Source organism: Pyxicephalus adspersus, chromosome 12 (assembly GCF_032062135.1).
Source record: "Pyxicephalus adspersus chromosome 12, UCB_Pads_2.0, whole genome shotgun sequence".
NCBI classification, from domain to species: Eukaryota; Metazoa; Chordata; class Amphibia; order Anura; family Pyxicephalidae; genus Pyxicephalus; species Pyxicephalus adspersus.
In genome coordinates this window covers 47,737,339-47,763,589 of record NC_092869.1, presented here as the reverse complement: position 1 = coordinate 47,763,589, position 26,251 = coordinate 47,737,339, and the positions used below count along the sequence as shown (strand labels likewise).

At 41.7% G+C, this 26,251-nt stretch overlaps 1 protein-coding gene across 1 annotated transcript; it reads right to left on the bottom strand.

Annotated features, from left to right (window-relative positions):
• Window positions 1–4,779: 4,779 nt before the first annotated feature.
• C12H14orf132 (chromosome 12 C14orf132 homolog) lies at window positions 4,780–25,960 on the bottom strand. Its single transcript, XM_072428443.1, has 2 exons — window positions 25,541–25,960; window positions 4,780–5,558 (listed from the first exon to the last, which is right to left on the bottom strand). The coding sequence occupies exons 1-2, from the start codon at window positions 25,565–25,567 to the stop codon at window positions 5,334–5,336; spliced, it is 252 nt and encodes an 83-aa protein (XP_072284544.1). The 5' UTR covers window positions 25,568–25,960; the 3' UTR covers window positions 4,780–5,333.
• Between the last annotated feature and the right edge of the window lie 291 nt (window positions 25,961–26,251).

Sequence of the window (26,251 nt, the reverse complement as noted above, 5' to 3'; positions counted from 1 at the left end):
CCTGAAACGTCTGGGACTACTGGGAGCTCCCTCATTGGAGTTGTTCACCGTTCTGTTTCTGTAGAATAAATGATTACACATGCTAATTTTGACAAAAACACCTTACCCTGGACACCCCAGGCACCAGCTCATTCATCATGATTTTGGACATTTGTAATAATATTGATTTTCCTGTGAATTATATGAAAGACTATTTGTAAGTAATTTTACATTAATTTTACTTGATGACTTTAATGGGCAGTCCTGAAGCTAATACTAATACAACTATACATAAAAATGCCAGCGTAGTCTACAACTGATATTCTGTACTCTCTGGGGACTTCTTTGCTGTGAGCTTTTTACCGGAATCACCAAATTATGGTGCCACAAGGTAGAAGAATTTAGAAAATCACAAGTGATAATAAAGTGATGCAATGGCACTGATTTATTAAAGCTCTCCAGGACTGGAGACGATACACTTTCATCAGTAAAGCTGAGTGACACAGCAAACCTTGCCAACTAAAACTTTTACTTCCTTTTGTTTCTAATACATTGATTTAAACACATATTTCATTTCTCACATTTTTGCCAAATAATGGTAAATGATTTTAAGAAATCCATTCCAGGTTTGTTGGATAACCCAGGTTCATCCGTGATAGTTTATCTTCTCCAGTGCTGGAGAACTTTTATATATCAGGCTCAATGTATAGCCAAAAGACTGTGGGAATCAGGCTATGACACCTATATCGGCTTGTTGGATATCACATCCCAATAGCATGGCCGTCCAAAGAGAGTTCCCCTCGTCTGCAGCTATAACAACCTCCACTCTTCTAAGTATTTCCACAAAACTTTACAGTCTATAGGAATTTGTGGCCATTCCAATAAGATTGCATTTAGGAGGTCATATACCCCAGGTTAATGAGAAAACCTTCAATCAACAGTCAAATTTTTAATTTAAAGATGTTCAGTAGGTTTAGGGTTCTTTGCAAACCATCTTATGGAGGAGGATTGGGGCACAAGGGAATAGTCACCATATAGTGCCCTTCATTAAAACAAAATTGTCTCCTAGAGCAAGAAAATCACAATGGCAGCACAAATAATGGATTTGAATTAGTTCACAATTGCACGCTGAAAAATCAATTAGAGGCCTTTAATTAGATGAGCTCCAGCACAAATTTAATTCCTTCCTGACATCTTCATAGTGTGTCCCTTCGATGATGACTAAAGAGAGATTACCTGGTAGACATCTGCAGTTCCTTCCCTAGTTTTCTATCAGCTGTGCATGTGGTTATCACCCAACACAAAGCAGTCTAAACCTGACAAGGGTTTGTATAACCCCACCGCACTCTGTTCAGAGGCATGGGCACTGTATGCCAAGGGGCTGTAATGGCTCTCACCTGCCAAGCAAGGCATCAGAAACTGCACGCTACCTTGCACGCACCATCCCTTCCCTGCATCCTCCATTGTCCAATCATAACAATAGAGAATGGAAGAGAAGGCGCAAGGACATTGACCTACAGTCACAAATGCCTGCAGAGATGTGGAGAAGTGTGGGAATGCTTGATGATACTGGAAGTCTACTGGTCCAGTTCTTGCCATTGTACCCCCCCCCCCATTTATCTCAATGGTTATAATAAAAAAATTATAATTGCACTTGTCCGATTTACAGATGGCTGGCTACACATCTGTAGAAAATTGGTCCTCCTGTAACCACAGAACAGCAAAATGACTGCCAGGGAACATTTTTCGGCAAAAGTTACAATAATACCTCAAAATGCGTTAAAACTGAAAATATATTAGTTTTAAACAGAATACATAGCTTTTTTAAAGATAAATTTGTAAAACAGGTCATTGTGATAGAAACAAACTTTCTATTTGTATTTTTTTCCTGTAACTATATATGTACATGGGCACACCAATATTTGCTGCTTACATAATCATCGTCTGCTTCATGTATTGCAGTGCTACACAATCATTGTGTTTACAGCTCTTCCAACTCACTAAAAACTATGCACCACATGAGTGGACAATTTTGTTCCTCAACAGCTGCTTCATTTATTGACTGATCGTCAAATTTCTTCATTTGAGATTGTAGATTCATTTGAGATAGAGATTGTGCCATGAGGCCAGAGCCATGCTCCCTTGCAGCCCCACCACACACAGGGAACCATTGGTAAATTAATTTATCTGTGCTCAGTGAACATAATTCCTCCTTACAGTAGTAGAGTTGGTGGTCACATCAATGTAACTGGCTCTGCCAAGTGGCATTGTACCTGCCCAGCAACCTCTGGAGGAACCTTGATTGAGAATGGTAACCCTAGGACTGCCAGGTATCAGTGAGCACAGGACCACCACGTGACAGTGCTTTGGTCTGAGCAGCAAATCTCGATGTCCAAACCGTGCCCCGTAACATGAGATTAGACCATCTGAAATGCTGCAATGAGGACGCTGTGATAGCAAATGCTGTCACTACAACACCCTACTCTTTTTAAAAAATGTTTAAAGGCTCAGATTATGGATAATATTATTTTACATAAACTTTCAAAGCAGTAAAAGAGATTTAAAACAAGCTCTCATTGTCCTCTGTAGCTGCATGCACTGTGAAATTAATTATTCTCAAACTTCCTGGAAGATCACTTTGGGCCTGATTTATTAAAGCTTTTCAAGCTTGGAGAGGACAGACTATCATGGAAGAACCAGCAAACCTGGAATGGATTTCCTTAAAGTCATTCGCTATTTTTTGGTAAATGTTTTCAGTCCTGGACCAGATCCATTCCAGGTTTGCTGGATCGCCCAGGTTCATCCATGAAAATACATCTTCTCCACTCATGGTATTAAATCAGGCCCAATGACTGTAAAATCAGGTTTCGTTTGGTTTCTAACTTCTTTGAAAAAAAGTTCTGTGCTGATTGGGGAGCTAGCAGGCTGCCAATTTTCCGCTTCTATAAAAATAAGTGAAAAGGAATTTTGATTTAACAAAAAAAGGGAAACCCAATTTTTCCGCCAGTACTAAAGGTTAAAAAGTTTGGTGAGGCCAACAAGAATTTTAATTTTTTTTCCAGAATTGGTCAGTATTAACTTTAATAAACCCCCCTCGGGGAAAGATTCACTTTAAACTTCCATACTAATTTAAAAAGTGCATTTACCCAAATATAACAAAAGTTCCCTTTAAATAGGCCACAAGATTATTTCTAATTTAAAAGTTGTTATTAAATTGGAATTAATTCAAACCTGAATTTTAAAAAAAAAAAAATCGATCACACTTTGATTAATCTTTTGATAAATGATACAATTTGGCAGAAATGAACTGCTCCTCGTTTTGCCCTTTTGTTCATTAAAGTCTGCTTTATAAAAAAGATCAAATTATTATCTAATTAAAGCGTGACACATGTTTGGTTTTTCCTGTGGCAGACAGCTGGAGACCTAAATAATGATAAAGGGTGCAAAGAAATGTTTGTTATATAACATGAACATCGGTTACCCACTTTGAGGATATTTTAATTAGAGGTCAGCTGTAGTTTGTGATGATGAAACTGACATTTGTCCACAAAATACCTTCTTAAAGCTGAACTCCAGGCAAAACTCCTCATTGCCCCCTCTCCACTGCAAGGGTTAATTGCCCCTTTTCTAGGGGATGAAAAAAGGGGGATAAAACCTACTTTTCCGGCAGAATCCGGTCTTTCATCTGCTCCAATTCCTGGTAGCTTCTTCATAAACTTTGGTTGCCCAGCCGGTCTGATCGATAAGGTCATTTTCTTCAGTGTGGGTTCAGGATGAGGCCCACAAGCCACAACATTGGGCATCAGAAAACAATGCCAGCTGAGCAAAGAGTAAGGTAAGTTTTACTCCTATTTGACCATCCCCTACATAAAATTGGCCCTTGACCCTAACAGTGGGAGAGGGAGCCATTGTAAGGGTACCCCTAAAGTTCAGCTTATGATCGAATGCCAAGCATATAAAAACTATAAATATTAAATATGCATTGGCTCCTATTTCTTAAGTATATGATTTCTGTATTTGTTTTAGTTTATTGTAATTCCCTTAACAACAACATGGGGAAGGGTCAGTACCATCAGTAGGTTGGGCGATAAGTGCTTGACCAAGTCATGTTGCTCAAATGCACTGGAGGTCAACAACTTAGCTGCATTGTGTAGTAAGGATGGCTGGGTCACAATGTCCAATTTTGGGAATCTGAAAATAACTGAATAGCTTAAAGTGTAACTTACACAAAGTTGAATGACTCTCCAATTATCAGAGAGCCCAATGGTAGCCTAAAGGAAGACAAATACTGCTGTATTTCCTTGTTAGCTGGCCCACTGTGCTCTGGGAATTTTTCACCATGTACTAAATGTTTATTTCTAAAGCAAAGTTTGTATATATATATATATATATATATATATATATATATATAAAATAAAAAAAATGAATATAATAGCCTAAATGCATAAACATAAAAAATAATAAAATAATAATAGATTTAAAACCATTAGGTTTCCCTGACAGGTCCCCTTTGGAATGTATCTATGCTTTGCACATGCAAGGTCATCCACCCAGCTTCATATACTTAATTTGGCATCTCTCCCCCGCCACCCTGTCCGGCCATTGGAGGGTAAAATGAGAAGGTGGCTCCTTCCCCTTTCTCCTGTGTTACAGAGCTGGCGCTTGGTCATTAGCTGTTCAGGATCCAGAGCTATCACATTGAGGTTGGGGAAGCTTCAAGTCTTCTCCGTGCTCCAAGAAGCCAAACAGAGCAGCGGGGGGATAGAAAGTAAGGAAAGTAAAAACATCTGAGACGCGAAGTGATCAGTTCAATCAGATTCACTTTAAAATTATTCCAGAAATAAGCAATGATTTTGTAGGATTCTATACCTCATGCCAGTTGTAAGAGTTATTAAATGGCCAGAGATCTGGGGGGAAATGTTTGGAAATGGGGCAAAAGATTTGTAGATTATTGGTTAATAAGGCGCCGTTCAGGCTGCTATCGATTGGTTTCCTCTGTGCGCATTAATTAGCGTCTGGCTGGATTTGAGTTCCATTTTCTGAATCATCTGTATTAAAGTATTACTACAAACAGAGTGAATGTGGCAGTCATTATTCACTCTTCCAATGTTGCTCTGTAAATTAAAGCAGCCTTTTCCATCTCTGTAGGCAAGGAAGTGCACGGTAACCCTGGGCGAGTGTGACCGCCGCACGTTTTAGATTATTTACACTTCACAATGAACCGTCGTTCCCGAACAATAAATTATTTATTCTCATTTTCTTTTTAGGTCTGACAGGGCTTAAATAATGAACGCGGTAAGTACATTAATAAAAAATACTGGTTGTCTCTTGAAGCGTCTGGCATTCTCGTCTTCTTAGAAAGTGAAAGCGTAGACCACGCCAACCACCACAATGTTCCCAATGGTGGCGATAATGGCAATCCATAGCAAGATAGCGTCGTTGGAGGAGCGCGCAGGTTCTTCCGGAGGACTCTGGGTGGTGGAAGCTGCGTGGACGTTGGCAGAGGAGTTAAATAAGGAATACTCTGTTCCGAATTCTTCATTGGGTGAATCCATGAAGGCCCCACCCATTACGGGGAGCTGTGGGAGGAAACAGAAAACTGTGTTAGGTGCCATCTACAGATTATCAATTTAAACATGAACTGAATTGTGAAAGCTGGACCTAGAAAAGGCAGACAAAGCACTAGATATCAGTATTGTGTGTTGTCTCCCGGAAACTGATCTTTCCTTATTACCAACTCACCACCTCTTGGTCTGCACTGTGTCCCTTTATGGAGGACGCCATCTTGGTAGAGCCTTCAGCAAGAAGAACAGTGAGCAGCACCATAGTGGCATCAAATCCCACGCCAAATCTCCTAAAACCAGTCAGAGTCAGTTAGAGTCAGGGATTGTTGGAACCCCTTGTAATGGGCACACCAGGTGTGAAAACCTGGGAAATCAGCACAGAGATGGAGGGAACTTTTTCAATAGATGCAGCAGGTGTAGAGACCCAGAAACTCATCACTGATTTGCAGGGAACCCTCATAATAGACACAGCAGGTGTGGAGACCTGGAAACTCAGCTCAGGGATGGAGCGAACGCTCATAATGGACACAACAGGTATGGAGACCTGGAAACTCGGCTCAGGGATGGAGGGAACCCTCATAATAGACACAGCAGGTATGGAGACCTGGAAACTCGGCTCAGGGATGCAGGTATGGAGACCTGGAAACTCGGCTCAGGGATGGAGGGAACCCTCATAATAGACACAGCAGGTATGGAGACCTGGAAACTCGGCTCAGGGATGGAGAGAACCCTCATAATGGACACAGCAGGTGTGGAGACCTGGAAACTCGGCTTAGGGATGGAGGGAACCCTCATAATGGGCACAGCAGGTGTGGAGACATGGAAACTCAGCTCAGGGATGGAGGGAACCCTCATAATGGGCACAGCAGGTATGGAGACCTGGAAACTCGGCTTAGGGATGGAGGGAACCCTCATAATGGACACAGCAGGTATGGAGACCAGGGAACTAACCACAAAGATCTCACTAATATGGTCCTAAAATTAGAAAAGACTATCAAGGTGTTTAAAACCAACATTTATTCTGCTTATAATTTGCCTCCCTCTATTTATATGCAAATTAAAGTATTAAAAATTTTTTTCATTTTCATCTTTTTAAACTTATTGAAATCTTCACTAGATCGCTGAGGCAGATCATGGCTGCTGTGAAGATCTGGCAGGGTGTTTTGTGAAACCAAGAAGCTGTAATAACACACACCTTGATGAAAGAACTGGAATGCAATGAAATGGAAATGATGATGCTGGTCATCCTCCAGCCAAGAAATGAGGTGGCTCTATCTGACTTGCAGCTTCCAATGCACATGGCGTAACGCTCACAGTGTGCAGTGCAATTAGTGTGTGAGATTGAGAAAACAGCACATGTGTTCAATGTTTGTAATAAAATATAGGACTACTGTCGTTCTGCATATTAGCCACAAGATGCCGCTGTTTCTGAGCACAGCTAAACAAGTGGCCAGTATTTGTATATTGTTAGGAGGTGTGGTTGTTCTGAGGAGAGGAAACAGGAAGGAGGAGAGCAGACATCTTGCAAGGACTGTGTGTGTAAAAGAGAATCCATTCGCATCCAAGGGTCAGCGTGTTCCTAGAGACTCAGAAGCTGTGGCTGAGTGAAGCTGACAACCATCCAAGGTAGATCCTGTCCAGAGGAAAGAGGATTGTTGTCCAGAAAGGCTGAGAGAAGCTGAGGAACCGAGAGCTGTCTGTCCTGCAGGACCTCATGTTTGCTGAAGAGACTTGTTGCTGTTTTTCAGTTTAAAGACATTGATGGATCCAGAACAAGACCCGGGTCAGTAAAATCGTGCACGCACCGCATTATAGGATTGGCGCCTGAAACACCAAAGACTGAGATTATACCTGCAATAGTTAGTAAGTTAGGGTCTATGTATGTGGCAGGTCATATTAACCAATCTTGAAAAGGACGCTGTGCTGACCTCTGGGGTGAATGTATTTAATGTGTTTCATTTGTGTTATTGTTTGGAATTTTGTTTATTGTAATATTACGCAGTAAAGTACGGTTTTTTTTATATGAGCTGGCATCCGTGTTGTGTTCTCTGTTCGTGACTTCGCTGTATCCTAGAAAGCCCCCGGTACACGGCTTACAAGTGCAAAAACGTTTAGTCTAGAGGACCCACTACAACTGTGCAAAACTGAAGGGAAAGATGGAGGGCAGTTTTAACGTTCAGCATTCACTAAACACCTATTGTTTTTGAGTGGACTGACCTTTAAGGAAAATAATAATAATAATAATATTAAAAATATAAAGAAAGTCATTGCCATGTTTCCTCTCTCTTGCTGGGAAATAGTAATCTCTTGCTAGGTCACTCTGGAATATTGTTGCTCTGCATGATCATTCTTTAAAGGGGGTATATTATTGAACAGATGTGACCTTAGGGTCAATTTATTAAATGGCTATTTGAACTTAATAGAGGAATGGTCCTGCACTTAGCGGAATATCTACAAAGTGCTTTGTAATAAGTGTCAGCGGTGTTTTATGGTGGTGCGCTATATTCTGCATACACCGGCTATGAAACTCAATCACTGGTGAAAAAGTAGCCCAGAGATCAATGATTTAAAATAGGCAATTTGTTATGAGAAGCTGTGCCTGTATTTTTCACTGTATCTGCGGCACATTTGAAACAATGAAACATTCTCAGCAATCTTAGTGGATGTATGAAGCCAACAAATCCAAAATGGACTCATGTAACCTCACCGATAACAATTTATGGTTGTTGCTTGGGCTGTGCAGGAGTTACAGCTTCAGTAGCCATCCAATGGCTGATAAGGATTGCGTGCACTTGGAAGTTCACCATGGAGCAGGTGACGAAGATGGCACCTTCCTCTGATGGGGGATTGACAATCCTGGACCTGTCATCACTGCACACAGGTAAGTCTGTGCCATAATTGACAAGTATGCTGTGCTGTGCATACTTGCTGATTATGGCAGAAGCTCACAATGAGTATAGTTCTACTAAACCCTGGGGATACTCACCTGTCCCCGTACCATTGCCAGCACCACTATCATTTCCCTTCTTTTCACTTGCATTCCAATCTTTGGCCATCTTGATTGGCCAGGGATTGTTCTACAGTCTAGTAACTTTGCCCAAGTTGTAGATTACTTTAGTGTGCTGCATTCTCCTGTTTGCTAGTGATCAGCAAGGGCTGATCTGTGCAAGAATATGGTGAACAAAACAAAGAACAACACAGGATTTAAATGATCTTTGACCGGCATCTCAGTCCAGGTATTGACCCTGAACAAAGATGGCACCATCGTTCTTGAACAAGAATGCAGATGATGACATTGTCAGGGTAAGGTACTGTAATCTCTAGTCTTACATTGATAAACATAGCATGATGCTCTTATGGTCCAAAATATATCTAATACTAGGTCTATTTTAAGTAATTAGCTTATATCACCAACATTTTAAACTTTCTACAGTGTAAGGATAGTTCCAAACCCCAGCTGAAAAAAAAAAAAAGTATTTATGTAACATTTTCAGCTTGTGGCCTTTCTTAGCCTTGGCATCTTGACAATGAACAGCGAGCTGAATGTAAGTAATGAATGTCAAACTTTATTGTTCAGGTATTAACATAAATCAATTACCTGAAGTGGCTGTTTTGCATACTACAAGAAAGGAAATAAGCATCACACTATGTAGATTGGATGCTTCCTAAAAACAAATATATCCCCCATTGAATGCAGGCAACTCCACTGGCGCGTTTCACAATGAATAGAGAAATGACTAAGCTTCTTGCACACTAATTGAAATCTGCAAGGTAACTTTTACTAGGAAGACAATGATTTCTCCCAGGGATACATTTTTGTGTAAATTGGCAATTTTAGTCGAGTGTTGATATTCGAGGTATGTCGCCGGTTTCTCACACCGCTGAACGGAGCGCTGTGCAAAACCTTTTCACTGGTCTCGTCTGATGTGTTAATAATCACCTCTCTGTTGGATGCTATTAATATTTCATCACCCCGCTAACAGCCTTTCACAGCACACATAAATCATTGGAAGATGGCAGCCAATGCTGAGTCCAGACGCCTTCCATCCTGAAGCAACTCATTTACATTGAGTTTTAATTGGAAAAAGAAAACAGAAAGAAGAAGTGCTGGAGAATCCTCCAATTATCATTGTACAATATATATATTAGGAGGATAAAAGAGTGGAAGTTTGAGGAGTTGGAATCACTTTGCATTTTCCATCAACAAATAACTGGAGGAGTAAAAACAATCTTCACAGTAAATCTGAAATACAATATGGAATTAAACTCTGATTCTGGAACTGTACCATTGCAGCATAAATGAATGTTGGGGTGCACTTACCTTCCAAAGTGCTGTGATGCCTCCATTGTCCTTTCCTGGGGCTGTCATCTACATCCAGTCTGCTTATAGGATAGGAATTTGAATCCATCTTCATTGGCCGGGTTGAAACAATTTCCTTAGCAAGCGCATGGAATGTACATGTGGAGACTGTACACTGAGCTGCACATGCTCTTTATTTACACTGTTTAATTATAATATTTATATTTGTCTTCTTGGAATATTTTCCATGTAAATCAATATGTGTCTATCTAAACCCAAGAAATAAAATAAATGAACGGCATCCCAACCCACATTTCTCATACATAGGGTACATACAGTTAGGTCCATAAATATTTGGACTTTTGGCCTGGAGTTGATTTGGGGGGGTGCTAGTATGTGGAAAACGTTAATATGAACAGACAACATGCAGTTAATGGAGCGCTCCATGCAGGTGAAACAAGCCATCCTTAAGCTGCAAAAACAGAATAAACCCATTCCAGAAATTGCTATAATATTAGGAGTGGCAAACAAACAAAGCACTGGTGAACTCAGCAAGGCCAAAAGACCCGGACGTCCACGGAAGACAACAATGGTGGATGATGGCAGAATCATTTCCATGGTGAAACCCCTTCACAACAGCCAACCAAGTGACCCCAATCCTTGGGAAAGCTTTGTTTTGTAAAAGGGCCAGACAACCACAATACCAAATACTGCAGCTGTGTTATAAGCAGGAGATTTGTATGGTTCAATATATAAATATTCCGATCATAGTCCTGAGTGATTTGTCTGTAACACTTCCAGATATTTATTGCCTCCCTTTGACCATGTCTTACCTGCAGCACCATCTTTGTTTAGGCAACATTCAGGGGCACCATCTAATTCCAGCTCAGAAATGACCGGGGCTGTAGTGGGGCGGGCACACGTGGGCACGCCATGCCCTCACTTTTTTCGGGAATGGGCAACATTGATCTGCCACGGAAACACAGACACGAGTCGTTTCAGCGTCATGGCTAGTACTGTGCCCTCTCTTCTTTTTTTACAACTACACCCCTGGAAATGACACAGATATTGGCTTACTCAATGAGATGCCTGGGGGAGGGGAGACTGAGGAAAAGCCCCTCCTAACCCCATGATGACATCATCTATATAAGTCAGGGCAAAGTCACTGGGGCTGGAGCTTAAAATGGCTTTTTAATGGCAGGAGGAGATCTCAGGTAAATGATGCTACTTCCATACATTGTGTCAGAAACGTAAACTATTTCAAAGTATTTATCCTCCTATAGCAGGTAGATTTTATCTCCATTTTCTAGCCCTAGGCTGGTGGTACAAATATAGGAGGACCCCATCCTTTGGGTCAGTTTAGAAGAAATTCAGCAAGTGTAAGAATGATGAATCTGAAACATAGCTGACATTTATAAGTGATTGGGTAGCTTTACAGCTATCTAGATAACTTCTTGGATAGCTACTGAAATTATCAGGGATATTGTTATTCCTGATCCACCATCAATTTAAAGTAAGTTGTTTTTACACCATAAAGCCGGCTCCTCACTTTGACGTAAAAGTGATCTGGGTGGCTGTAAAGCTGTAAAGCCACCTGATTACTTATACAGGGCAGCCATGTTTTGCTTTACAGCTACTGAATTGAAAGCAAACCTAAACCCTGGGAATATTCACCTCTCCTCATTCTGTTGTGACCATCGCCATCTTCTTCCTTTTTCTTGGCTGAGATGATGTAAGGACTGCTCAGGTGCACATGATTGGCACCAGCAAGGGAAGTTGGGATTGCCAGGTATCCTTGGCAACCAACAATGCCAGGGCAGAATACACAGCTCAGTAAATTTTGATAGACAGGTGGCGGTCAGGCGGGTAAGAACCCTTATTGCAGAAGGGATATCGCCTGTCTATTTTTGCATAAAGAACCTGTCTGATGCTAAATTTTAAAGTGGGACTTTAGTTCCACTTTAACAGTAACATTGATCTCTCTGACCTGCTAATATTTCAGTCAAACTGTTTTAACACCATAGAGCCGCCTCCTGGCTTTGTTGTTATAGTGATCTAGGTGGCTGTAAAGCCACCTGATCGACTTTACAGAACAGAAAGGTTTTGCTTTACAGCCACCTAGATAGATTCTACATCGAAGCCAGGACAACTAATTCAATTTCCATGGCATTGATATCCCGATGCTAAACAGTTTTTACACCATAAAGCCAGCTCTTTGATGTTAGAGTGATCTAGATGGCTGTAAAGCCACCCAATCACTTATACAGGGCAGCCATGTTTCGTTCAGATGTTTCTCAATATAGGTAATCCGGTGCACTTGTTCTTGTTCATTTCAATAACCATGGCCCTGAAGCAGGTAAACTGATTTATCAGCCAATCAGTGACAGTAAACCCCCCCAGACTATGTTTTTTAAGCTTCCCTCTATTGGTTGCTTCATCAATACATTGCGGGTTGCCCTAATTTCCCTCTTTATCCTCCAGCTCGATCCTTCCCGCGTGTCTGGAGGATATCGCTTATCAGAATATAATGCACAACCAGAGAGTGTGTTGGTGGAAAAGGCCCTGAATTATGCATGGAGGCTCCGAGGATCTTTTCACATTGCATTAAATCAGTGCGGGGACTCGGCAGGATTCGGCTAAGGAGTGGTAACGTGAGTTTAATCCAATAAAACAGATGGCTGGTCATGCATTTGAAGTCGGAAAAAAGCTAAATTTTGGAAGGTGATCTGCTAATTGTAAAAAATTGCATTGCTGAAGGGAATCTCTGATCTTTAAAAAACGTTTTAGTTTTAAATATTCATGTGGAAGTCATCGGGATTCCGGCCAAGCAGCTAAATGTGCAATGAAAGCACACAGGGGGGTATTTAAAAAGCAGTGAATCTGACATTCACCAAGCATTCTCAGGAGGTGAATCAATCACGGACAATGAATACAGGTGTCTCACCCGAGACTGTTTATTGCTTTATAATATATAATTTATTATATTGTATCAGACAGTCACGTGACTTCCTCCCTTCCCTACACACATTATGGAGCCATGAGCTGTACAAGGAGCTTCCACAATCCTCAGGATTTATCTTAAACCCAAGCCAGCATCCTAACTGAACTTTCATTTTAAATACAATTAAATACAATTCAAATAAAAGGTGCAAAAACAGAAAGCTTGTGCCCTGCCAGCATGCAGCAGAGAAGGTCCTCTGTGTGGAAGCAGTGGTCTTTCTGCAGAGTTTTGACATGACTTATTGAATCAGATCTCTTCCTGCCCTTCATAATGTTTTCACACTGACAGGAAGTACTGAAAAATCTCTAATGGTGCCACAAAGACAGGAAATGGGGTCTCTCAATGTCAGTGAGGTGCTTTGATATGGACTGTTCTATATTTTGTGATTTCTATCCATCACATTTCTCACATTGTCCATAGATTTACAATCTTCTCCCAGCACAGGGGCAGACTAAGGTAGGTGCAAGGTACGCCACTGCACAAGGGCCACAGACCCTCTTCAGTCAACATGGGCCCCCCAGCAGCCCCAATTCAGTTTTGCCCAGGGGCCACTGTTGGCGATTCCAACTTCAAAGGGCCCCACCACCCTTTAAACTCTCACAAAATGTGAATGCAAACTTAATGGAACCGACCCTGGGACCCCAAGATGCACCCTCTATGCTGCCCTATGAAATGGATTTGCAGAGTTTCTTGCTGCAGTAGCTTCAGCTTTCTCATTTTTTAGTCTGTTCTGATGGACTGAATTGTCAGCGCTGGCCCAGCTCATTTATTCTTATTAGGAGCTGACGGTCTAAATCCTCATCACTGTATCTGTGTGTGCTGACTTGATTCTCTTCCACATCGGAACAGACTGAACTCTGCCAGCAGAGCCTAAAGAACCACAAAATTATATTGTGCATAACCTGATCGACTGACAGAAGTCCCTTTCCCTCTGTTCCATTGCAGCCTTGGCATTCAATCCTTTATTTATTGGTGAATGTGCCTGGGTATGATTTACTATGCATTCAGTGAATGTTCTTCAACCCATTTACTTATTTACACAGGCTCTGAAAGGTACTCAGTGGGAACTGCTGCCACATTACCAACTGGCTCCTGGTCATTGATTATGTACAGAATGGCCAACATCCTATAGGCTAGTGGTGGGAAGGGGCGATGCCAACCCTGACAACCTCCAGCCAAATGAGAATGCTGCAATTGGTTAAGAGATGGGTGTTATAGTTAACAATAGGAAGCATTTCAATTGGCTGGTGGCTGACAAGGGGGCAACTACCAATCAGAAAGCTGTTGATAAGGTACTGAGAGGGAGCAGGTCGTCATATTGGCAACTACAAAAAAAGTTTGCAAGCTCCGCAAAAATAGGAAACAGTGGCCCACTGGGGTTGCAGTTGAACCCACCACTAGAAAAAAATTGAATCCCCCCCCATGTGTCCCCTGGCCTATATTGACCTAGGGGTCATGGGAGAAACTCTTGGAGCATCAAACGGCGAAGAGCCAGAAGGAGCTGCCGGATAGAGTAAAAATTTGTGGTGTGTAAATGGGAAGTCAACAACTGCCCCAATTTTAGCCCCTCTGTCTGCTGCTTATTGGGGGGAGGGGGTATATTGCAGCACATTTCGAGGGTTCCACAGAATTCCTTTATCAGGGCTTCCAATTCCTTGGTTGTCACACAGTAGGGACTCCACATCCAGTGCTTATAAAAGGGAATCAATGGAGGTTTTTTTTCTTGCTCATTGTGATTACAGGACACCCTAATAAAGCTGCAGATCCCTAGCAGGGGTGACTTCTGTACACCACAAGGCTCCCACATCCACCTAGTAAATCTAGGACTGAAGCGCCACACTGGGATTTCAAGTTTGCTCCATTCCTAAATCAGAATGAAGAATGCACACACAGCCAACACATTTCGGGGCTGAACCCCCTTCATCAGGGCTTTCAAGTGGGAAACAGTGAATGTGGATTTGATACAGAAACTGTTTGGCGTCTATAGTACCAGGGAGCGGCTTCCCAGGACTGTTCCTGGCAATCTGCTGAGAGACTACAGACCCTGAAAATTACCTTTACAATCAAGTGAACATATAGTGTTTCTAATCTTCTAAGCACTGATGTGCACCAGATTTCACATAATAATGGAATAAACCTGTATCTGGACCCATCACAGTGAGGTGCTTTGATTCAAAGTGTTTTCATTCATCTGTGCCAGACATCATTTGGAGCATGGTACATATTTATTAGGACTAATGTGCAGGTGTAACCTTTTTTTTTTTGGTGCGCATTGTACCTGGGACAGAAAGTAATGGGGAATCCAAACCCTTAAAGTTAATAGGAACAGGAAATGGAGGGGGGGGGGGCAAATTCCTAATTGGGGATACTTGTTTCCTTGATCTCTATCATCCCGGAATTTCCCCCAATTTCAGGAAAAATTCCTCTAACTTGCTGTTGATTCTCCATGACAGGAAGTGAAGGAGGATCCCCACAATGGATGGGACCCTTTCCTATCCAAATATTATTAAGAGAACCTCAAATATGCTACACAATTTTTTAGGATTCCTATTTTCTCAGTTGCACCTAAAGAACGATATCATCATTCTCTCTTCCCATTTATGTCATGCTATCTGCGCAGTTTGCTCTTCAAATAGAAAGTCATCAGGAGCTCCACTCCTTGTGACACCCTCGCCATAGGTACCTGCATTGATTGGGGTATCTGTATGATGGGAGACTATTCCCAGCCTATAGAGATTATGGATGGAATCCCAGCACTGCATTTTTGCTGTCAAGTTGCAGCCACTGCATGCATTCCCACCATCCACTGCTAATCTGTAACATCTGAAGAATAGAATAGATTCCCAGCAGCAGCCAGTTGTATGCACGTTATGTGACTTCCCATAAAATGCCATCTGGTCATCTATCAGTGTGTGTGGGGGGGGGTGTACTGGTAGTGCTGAAACTGGATATAAACCTTCATTTGGTGACATTTGGCTGCTTTCCAATGGCCCATGGCTGCTTAAAGTTTAACAGCCCTTTTACTACAGAGAACAGTTTTTGCCTCCCAACCCATGGGTAATCAAGCGGTGAGCTAATGTGCATGCACCTGCAACAGTACACCTGGCTCATATTGTTCTGTAAGGTCTGCTTTCCAGGTGTGTGCACATTAGTGCGTGTGTCCTGTGGATCTGTGTCCTCTCTCCTCATTTTGCTCAGCCAATCACGTCAGCTGGCTTGCAAGGACAGGTGCTGCCTGACTCTCCAAGCTGCAGCCTGGGTTCATTTTCCAAGCTCCAAGGGTACTTGTGAAAAAATTTGTTGCATGAAACTGATCCATGGAGGAAAAATGGCGGTTGCGGACTGCTGACATACCTCTTCTGGGACGTACCATTAGGTAGGTATATTTACCATGACCAGCTGCCTTTCTAACTCATCTTCTCCAGAAAACACTAAAGGTGTGCACTGCTGTACCTGCATTGGCTAAGAAGTGAACCTTTTGTTCTCTATGGAAGCAAGATCCACATTCCAGCACATTAAAGTGTGACAATGCCGTGGAATGTTTGGATGACAGGGACAGAGTGTTGTCACCCTATCACAAGAATTTACCTTATGGCAGGATTACTGGGGATTGTTTTTAAATGAAAGCTCTAGATTCTAGATCAAGTTTACATGTAAATCATACAATAATTTGTTTTATGTTCACAAAGTCTCCCCTTTGTAAAGCTGAAGTCTCTGTTACCTCCGGTAATCAGCCCCCACATTTCTCTGCATCCTCATTATAGGGATTCTTATCAGGAGAGCCTCATTATTGTGTCTGTGCTGCTATGGGGATAATAATTCTCATTTCCCGAGAAAGAAAAGGTATTAAAATGGGATTCGGCTGGAGGTGATTTTGATGTTAGCAGGAGGGTGCGACGATACGGAGCTGAACAAATTGGGGTTTTCATGGTGGTCTATGGGTTGGAAAAGTGGCATTTATTTATTTGCCCACCACATTCATGATGCCATTTGTGAAAGTGCATTCAGCTCAGATTGATCACTGTGCTGTAAATACCCTAAATTTGGGGACCTGAAAATCCATTTGTCTAAGAATTGAATGACATTTCTTTCCAGACTTATAAGCACCCACAGACACAAGTCACATGATTCTTGCCTGAGAATAATGGTTGGTGAAAATATGACCTGTGTACCTCCAAAATCGCTCATCAATCCTCCCCGGCAGATAATCAATTAGGAACGACCTTTCTTTAGGGAGAGAGCACAGCTGGGTGCCGCTTGCTTGACCTCTCCTCTCCATTGCATGTGTGTACAGTGCTCATTTGTTCGTCTGTCACTGGAAACAATCACGAAAGATCATTTCCACCAACAATCTTCAAATGTCTGACATCTGTACTAGGCTTTAACCACGATTGCCACTTTTTAAAAGTTTAATTGGTGGAAAATATGGAGATCAGGTTGTTAGAAGTGGGGCAGGGAGGTGCATAGTCTGCCACTGCATGGGGGCCCCAAGTCAGTTCCACATGGGGGCCCCAAGTCAGTTCTGCACAGAAGGCCCTTCCCTTTTTCCATCGCAGCCTTGCCCTTTTGTAACGGGTAAATATGCCTGGGTACAATTCATTATGCGATTGTTCTTTAACCCATGAACCCATTTTTGCAGGATCTCTGTGCACATTACCAGCTGGCTCCCGCTCATTGATTTTGTACAGAGTGGGCTATATAGGCTAGTGGTGGCAAAGGGTGGTGCCAACCCAGTACAGTTCTGCCCACTGTTGGCTATGTCCGCCATTGGCTTGAACTGAACACAATCCCCTTTGTAGCCCAAAGCTTTCACATCTTTCAAAATAATGAACAGAATCTGGAGATCCTAAAGTGCTGGTAAATCTGGCGATCGTCATCTTTTGTATTTGAAAGTTGCCAGAAAGTGGTGACCAGGCTGACAAGTTTGGGTTGTTTCAGCCAATCTGCGGCTTAATCATCGGGTTCATCCATAGGGTTATTTGTTTACCCTTTGATAGTTTCCCTACAGTTTCCAGAACATATATGGGTGATTTTGTTTTCAAAATTTTTTTCCAAAATAAAGAAAATATTAGTGCAATAACAGACATTTTGGTGCAATGTACTGGAGCCAGTAGAGGGAGCAAATGTTGAATGGGCCCTTGGGGTAAGGGAAGTTCCTTGAGGCTTATACTGGGTGCTGCTGCGCATTGCATTAGGACAACCCATTTAAAATGAACTAGCTGGCATTGCCAAGACCTAAAACAGACCTGCACTGTTACCCTCCCATCACACCCCGACGCACACATTGAATATGAATGGCACAGATATGTGTGTGTATGGTATGGTAAAGCGGCCAGGTGCAAACCTTCCATCACACTGCTCCCTCCTCTTATCACCATTCTCCCTGTACTACAGCATGCTGTTTGCTCCAAGCTTCCAAGAATCTCTCCTTTTTGTATTCTAGAGAAAAAGAGAAGAGGAAGGTGTTCTGTAATCCTAACATGCCATCTATCCAAGGGTCATGAGGCTGCACTTCCATAGATACAGTGCAGGGGTGTTATCCCCCAAATACAAAAAATGTTATGCTGGCTGGATCCCCAGGTCAAAATAAAGGAAAACAAATGACAAAAAAAAAGAAAATGAATGCAGCCACCACATCTAGGAACTCATATGCTGCAATATTTGACATTTGTGTTTATATACACCTAAAATATTCTTGGGCTGCTTCCTGTAATAGGAAGAAAACCTGATCTGAGCTCTGACACAAACGCCGTACATCTGGCTCCAGATCCTGATTCTATTTTCAGAATAAATCAAATCATTCCGTGCTCTGCCAGCGCTCTTTAAGAAACTGCAGATGTGTTGAAATCTGAATGGCCAACGGAGCTATAAGGAGACCTGGGAGGGCAGAGTGACAGGTACTCTTGGTAACCCATCCCCCGACTTACCTTCCTGCACCCCTCTGATAAACTACCCCATCATAGCTGAGAATGCAAACCCTAGGTAGTCTGGTGGTATTGGGATCTTACACAGGGCAGTGGGCTTTCTGCTCCTTGGGGGCAGTGTTTGGATTTGGCAATTGGCTCATGTCAGAGCATTGCATCATGGGATGAAGGGGAGAGGTCACATGCTCCTTTATACCCCAAAGCCAGGAATTTTGATGTGAACTCCAACAAAGCAAGGGACCTACAGCAAGGGTGAGTATTGGGTGGGTGGGGGTGTCTCTGACATATGTTATGTCCCAAGTCTACAATTTTTTTATAATTTTGATTCCAAAGCTTTTTATTAAAAGTAAATCTTATATCAGTATTCACAACCAGTTCTTGTTCTGTTTAAACATTAAAAGTACAATATGAGTTGACTGAGGGAACATTGATATTAATGAAAATATAAACCCAAGAGCGAAAATGTGATATATTGCAGATTACCGGCACCTAGGTGGGGTGGCTGCACTAGTTTTCTTCAGGTTAAGAATATTTCCAGAAAGTATAGAAAATACATAGTAACATCGTTAGTCAGGTTGAAAAAAGACATAAGTCCATCAAGTTCAAACAATAGAGAAATACACATATCCCAGATATAAAACCCTGTAGACATGGTTGGTCCAGAGGAAGGCAAAAAAAAAACCCTGGTACAATTTACTCCAACAGGGGAAAAAAATTCTTCCTGATTCCATGAGGCATGGGATGATTGATCCTGTTACGTCCTTGTAAATAAAGCAGAAATATATCTCTGCATACATAAATTACAAGGAGGTAGGACAGGCAATGTCCCTTCTGCAATAAAACAAGCTTACCTACCTGTTCACAATCTTCTTTTCATAGTACACTGAGTTGTTCATAAAGGATGCCAGGATGTCCCCCCAGGACTGCCAGGACTACAAAAACCCCTGTGTAGGTACATTATACAGGCCAATCAAGTTACCTGAAGTTCTGATTCCCGGAAAAAGAGTGCATGAGGATGGCAGCACAGGGCATGGACAGGTGAGTTTAAATAAAACATTGCAAACAAGCAGGTAAACTTATTTTATTGCAGATGGGACAGATATGTAAGAACCTGCCTGTTTGTAATTTTTGTATTTAATTGTTTAGTTCCATTTTACGGTTTCTTTTCCATTATCAGTTGTAAGCGTCAATGCATCGTGTAGTCACACTTATCTGCCTTTTTATTGTGAATAGTTTGGGATTGCAGTTTTTTTAATGCAGTGTATCACAATGCATGACGTGTGCATTGTGCTTCATTGCACTGAGAGCATTAGGTTTGCTGCTGGAGTCCCCTTAAAAAAGAAAATTAAAATAATTGGCATTGCAACACAGTTTGTGCATTTACATGCATAGCAGTAAAATGTTTTATTGCACTCTGCCACCAGGAGAAGATGTGAAAGGTCCCCGATAAAGAATGAGCGTGCTGAGTGCTCAGTAGGTCAGACTGATTCTTATTACATCATTGGATATTATACGAAAATACGATATATGTGTCCAACCATTCCTGGTAACAAGACGTCATTCTCTTTCGTTTTATTGGAATTTGTACATTTGTCTTCTTTATTGGTTTTAATGAGTAGGGGTTTAGCTGAAGAACAGTTTTATATGTCCCTGAATTTCCTCTGTTCCTTTTCACCTGGAAGTTTTGAGTGTCCCTAGACACCTCTGGGTATTCCAGCTCCTCCTGTTACATTCTCCATTATATCAGATAGATAAAAGCCAACAGGGATGGTAGTAACTCCTCGCAATGGGTATGGCAGGCATAGAGACCCAAGAAGTCAGCACAGGGAGGGAGGGAACCCAGAATAATGTGCACAGCAAAGGTACAGACCTCTCATAATGGGCACAGTGGGTGGACAGAATTAGAAATAGAAGTGCAGAGATCTCACCATAGAATCCCTGAGTATTGGCTGACTAGTCTGGTATTTCCCATTTTTTTTTAACATTGGGAATCCCTTGAAATACTTTTCAAATCTCAGGGAACCCCTTCTTTAATGACTATATCCACAGCTCACAGTATATTAGTGTTGTGGTCAGTGGGAAGAATTCCTCTTACATTGCTTGCCAGTGGGAAGAATGTCGCCCTTACAGATAGCCAAAAACATCATTGGTGTCACCTATACTGACCGGTGAGGCGCAAACTGCTCATTGCTCCAGGAACCCCCAGCAAATTCTGGAGGAACCCTTGTTGGGGAAACACTGAGCTAGACTTTCCAGCATCTACCAGACACTGGATTTATAAACCTGGGTGGGCTGATACCTAAATATGTCATCACGTGTGATTTATTTTTGCGCTGTGTTATCATAACAATCAATGTGAATAAGAAAGTGAACAAATGGAAATCAATTCCTTAGGCAATGCAAAGACAAACCATGGCAACTCAGAAGCAAGTCAAAGCAAGTCAAACCCTATGAAAGCATACTAGACTTGACCTGCTGTGGATGAATATGTAAGATGTATATGTGGCTCCAAGTTTCCTTTTTTATGACCTTGGATGGAATGGATAGCTGCACTGCTTTTATAGGTTAACATACCAAGCACAGATCCTCTAACTTACCCAAAGGCCATGGCAGGGGTGTCAAACTCAAATACACAGAGGGCGGAAATTAAAAACGTAGACCAAGTTGCGGGCCAAACTTGAAATATATTGAAAAAATTGAGGAAGTTTTTACTTCTCATTAGATATAAAACATTTTCATATGGAAACAAGAAGGTCTTGCCTAACATTCAATCTGGAACAAGCCTACAATAGATTTATTTTTTTTATTTTTTTAAGAAAAAATCCTATGCCTTTTTCTCTATTCGCTAATGAATGTCAACAGAGGAGGGGGTGCTTGTGGGTCTTGACTGACCGCGGAAGATGCCTATAATGTCCGCCTGCGCTAAACTTGAAGCCTTTGTAACAACAAAAGACTCCCGGCACCTCCCACGTGTAGCTGAGGGGGAATGCTGGAAATGCCAGATGCGGCCAATGCGGGGCTAAATCTTATGAGTGGCTGGAACTTCCTCTTCACTGAAATAACACCGCTACTACAATTCCCTGCGTCCAAAAAATAAATAAAAAATGTGGCGCCTAATGATATGAGTGGCTGGAAGTCGCTCTTCATTGAAATAATGACATTTGTGCCCACTATTGTCTATAGTTGTAACCATAGTGGTAAATGTTGGATCAGGATGTTGTGTGGCAAGAGGGTTACTGTGCCAAGGAACAATCCACTGCATATTACTGCATGCTCTTCTCATGTTTAATCAAGAATTATCATAGAGCTATTGATATATGAATTGTTTTACTTTGCCAGAGAATGCAGTGTGAAACCAAATAATGTGCTGCATTCACTTGGTTTCACATTACATTTTCTGGCACAGTAAAACAATTAATAAATCAATAGCTCTATGTTAATTCTTGATTATTGAGCTTACCTGTCAGTATAAACTCTGCTGGGTCCACGCATAGGCTGCTGTTCAATAGACATGAGTAATGCCGCTACTATGATTCCTGGCATCACTTGCGTCTATAAAATGCGAGGCCACGCAATGGCAGAGAGGCTGCTGGTCTAGAAACACGAGTGATGCCGGGAATTGTGGTAGCGGCATTGTACTCGTTTCTATAGAACAGCAGCTTAATATGAATTGCAGCTGGCCCGACGTTACTACGGATTGCAGTAGCGGCAGGTATGGGCTTGGCATTGGCCATGGCAAAAACAAAAAAAATCAGAACAGGCCAACTTCTTATAATGCTATCTGTTGTGAACTACAAAGCTACCCCCCCCCCCCCCCCCCCCCCCAATTTAATACCTTCTTCATGGTCTGTACATACAATGGGAGGAAGTTGGGGAAATGTCCAGGGTGAGAAGGAATGTCTTTTTCAGTAGACAGTTCTCACTAAAATTGGTGTCCCAATAAGCAGATTTTCCCCATATTCCTGCTCAGGTGACAACTGGAATATTTAGTTTTTTTTTTCCTTTCAATGGCAATGACCAGCAGGACACAAAAAAAAAGAATGAATCTCTCTAACAAGAGAGATCGTTCTAACAAGAACTGTAATATAACCCCTACAATGTTACTGTATGTATCAAGCAACACATTTCTAGGGCTACAAAAGTCCCCTTCATCATGGCTGAATTAAAAAAAAGAGATATTATTAAGATCTGGAGCATTAAATATGAATGTATTAATGGTCCTATTGGAACCTGAACCTAAGCTGCCAATGGAACTTTTATAAAATATCCATTATTGTGTTCCCTCAGCATGATGCAGATCTCAGTCATTTCTCTGTTTCAACTCAGCCCCAAAGAAGGACTCTTGCAACCCTCGAAACGCGTTGATTCCTCTTGATTAATACAGATAATATTTTACTTTGAAATTGGAAACATGAGAAGTGACACTTTTGTTCCCCATTCTGTCTTGCATTTTCAAGTGTCCTCGAGCAAATAGAGATGATAGTTAGCTTAGATATTGTCATCATCTAATAATTCAGTGCTCCTAACCATTTAAACCCAACAACCAGCCTTGCTCAATCAGTGAAACCTCCAAAGGTTGTTGGGGGTTATTGAACTGGGGCAGATTTACCTCCACCCACCGCCATTATCTGAGGCAGAATTTTTAATTACTGTGCATGGTAGAAATCATTTCCACAGGGGGATTGACCACCCCTGCAAGGGGGCAACACATTATTCATCTATGCAATAGGGCAACACATTGATCATCAATGAAAAGGGTCAACACATTGATAACCAATGCAAATTGGGCACCGCACTGATCACCAATGCAAAGGGAGCACCAAACTGATCACCAATGCAAAGGGGCAAAATATTGATCACCAATGAAAAGGGTCAACACATTGATCACCAATGCAATGGGGCAACACAATGATCTCCAATGCAAGGGGGCACCACATTGATCACCAATGCAAGAGGGCACCACACTGATCACCAATGGAAGGTGGCACCACATTGATCGCCAATGCAAAGGGGCACCACATTGTTCACCAATGCAAGGGGGCACCACACTGATCACCAATGCAAGGGGGCACCACATTGATCACCAATGCAAGAGGGAAAAACATTGACCACCAATACAAGGGAACACCACATTGATCACGAATGCAAAGGGGCAACACATTGATCACCAATGCAATGGGGCAACACATTGATCACCAATTTGAAGGGGGCACTACATTGACCACCAATGCAAAGAGCACTACATTGATTATCAATGCAAGGGGCCACCAAATTGATCACCAATGCAAGGGGGCACCACATTGATCACCAATGCAAGGGGGCACTACATTTATCACTGATGCAAAGGTCACTACAATTTTCACCAATGCAAGGGGGCACTACATTGGTCACCCATTCAAGGGGGCACCATATTGATCCCCAATGCAAACAGGGAGCACACTGATGATAGATGCAGAGTTCACTATTCCGAATTGGTAGAGAGGCATCTTCACAGACCACCAATGTGAATGACCTACTGATCATCAGCCATGCTCTTTTGCTCTTTTTTGTGGTATAGAGGGTGCTCAAGGGTATTGATAACTAATTGAAAGGAAACTGGCAGATACAAGTGACTTACAACACCTAGTTCATTATTTGTTGCACATGGCTCATAATAATAACCTTTCATAGGGGTTGCATGCTGTGTCTTGTAGTTCTTCACCTATTGGAGAGCCACAGGTCTCTTCTATAGAAGCATCTGGTTGCTCTGACACCTTTGCAGAATCCTGCATGGAGTCGTAAGCTCTTGGGACTTCTCTGCACCAACTGATGCAGATAATTATTCAACATGGCCGCACCTACGGTGAATTCTGTACCCCCTTCATACATTATCAATTCAGTGCACAGCGGCATGTAAAAGCTGCCTTCTCAACAGATTCCACTTACTGCTCCAAAGTGTTACATTAAAAAGTAATGACGCAGAATTTCATCTTCTTTACAAATCTTTTTTTGCATAATCTTAGTTGTTCTTTTCCTATTAAACTTGAGTTAGTGGGCGTGACCTTCAATGAGTTGCAAATGTTTTATTTAATTTGAGAGACCCAAAGTCTTGGCAACTCCGACCCAAAACCCAACTAAAAGATTTGAATGAAAAGCTGTAAAAAAATCAATGACCTGGTAATAAGTCACGTACATTGTTACATTTTGTTTTCAATGTAATGCACATAATGTAACAATCAACAGAAACCAATCAGTGACAACCTTTCATAATTCTGCCGAATAAATATAACAATAAAGATTATTTTTATATCAAGGTTGTTTCTTTATATTTTTGTTTATGTTATTTTATGTGTTTTTATTATCTGTTTATAAAGCATACATGTATATAAAAAGGCATTGTGCTTCTCATTGGTGCAAATATTCCATTCAGTTAACTTTAATTTGTTACAAATTACAAGCAGCGATGGGATCACGGATCATAGTATGGCCCTTTTTTATTATAGAGGTTTTTTATATCAGTTTTATATATCTTTTATATCATATCATTTTTTACCAAGTTCTTTGTCTCTTATAACATTCACAGAGGTTCTCGTTGAACAAATAATCAATCAGAAATATAAATGATAAAGCAAAAAAATTGACCGGGGTCCATTAGATCAATTCTGTTCCAAAATAAATTTCTAAAACTGTTGATTCAAAGGCAAAACAATTCCCAGCCTGTTTATCCCCAATAGGGGGAATGGAATTGCCAACAAAAACAGGTAAAAATGGGTATTTGGTAAAATTTTCTTACCTGAGCTGCCATAAAAGAGAGATCCATGGTTTGTCGTGTTGGTGGACCGTATGCCGTCTATAGAGCCTGATCAGCTGTGTTCATTTTCCAGGGGGCTTTGAGGCTCTGGCCGGGCTCCGGTAAAGGGGACCCAATTAATCCAAGCTGTTTTTTCATGGCATCGCCTTTGCATCTGCTTTCCCTGGCCTCCACTGACCAGACAAGAGTGTGTATTGCTGATGTGTCTGGGCAGGACTGGGTAAGCCTCTTGTCAAAGTGGCAGCGCCGCCATCCACCATTAACCCTTTCCTGTCCAGCTCTTGCCTAGGCACTCCTACAGGGGTCCTCCAATCTGAGAAAAGGAAAAAATGAAGTCTAAACGATTAGCTCATCTGCTATTATAATTTTTTCCTCTCCTTCTTGCGTGTTTGAGACCCCTGACACAGATTCGAGCTCAGCAGCAGAATAAATGTGCAGCAAGCCCAGAATTGAGATTCATTTATAAAGTGATGTGATAGTTAACTGCGTTCCCATGGAAACAAATGCTCCTCAGGGACAGAACGAATGAGCAGCAGTACTGATGGGGAAGTTTCAGGCAGATGTGGTCTGTATTGGAAAGTTGGTGACCATCAAGTGTGATTTCACTTAAGGGCCATGTTGGGGGTTTAGACGCTGCTGGGAGCATTAAAAAAAGAGCAAAGTAAATAATGCGATTTCCATATTGGCTTGGTA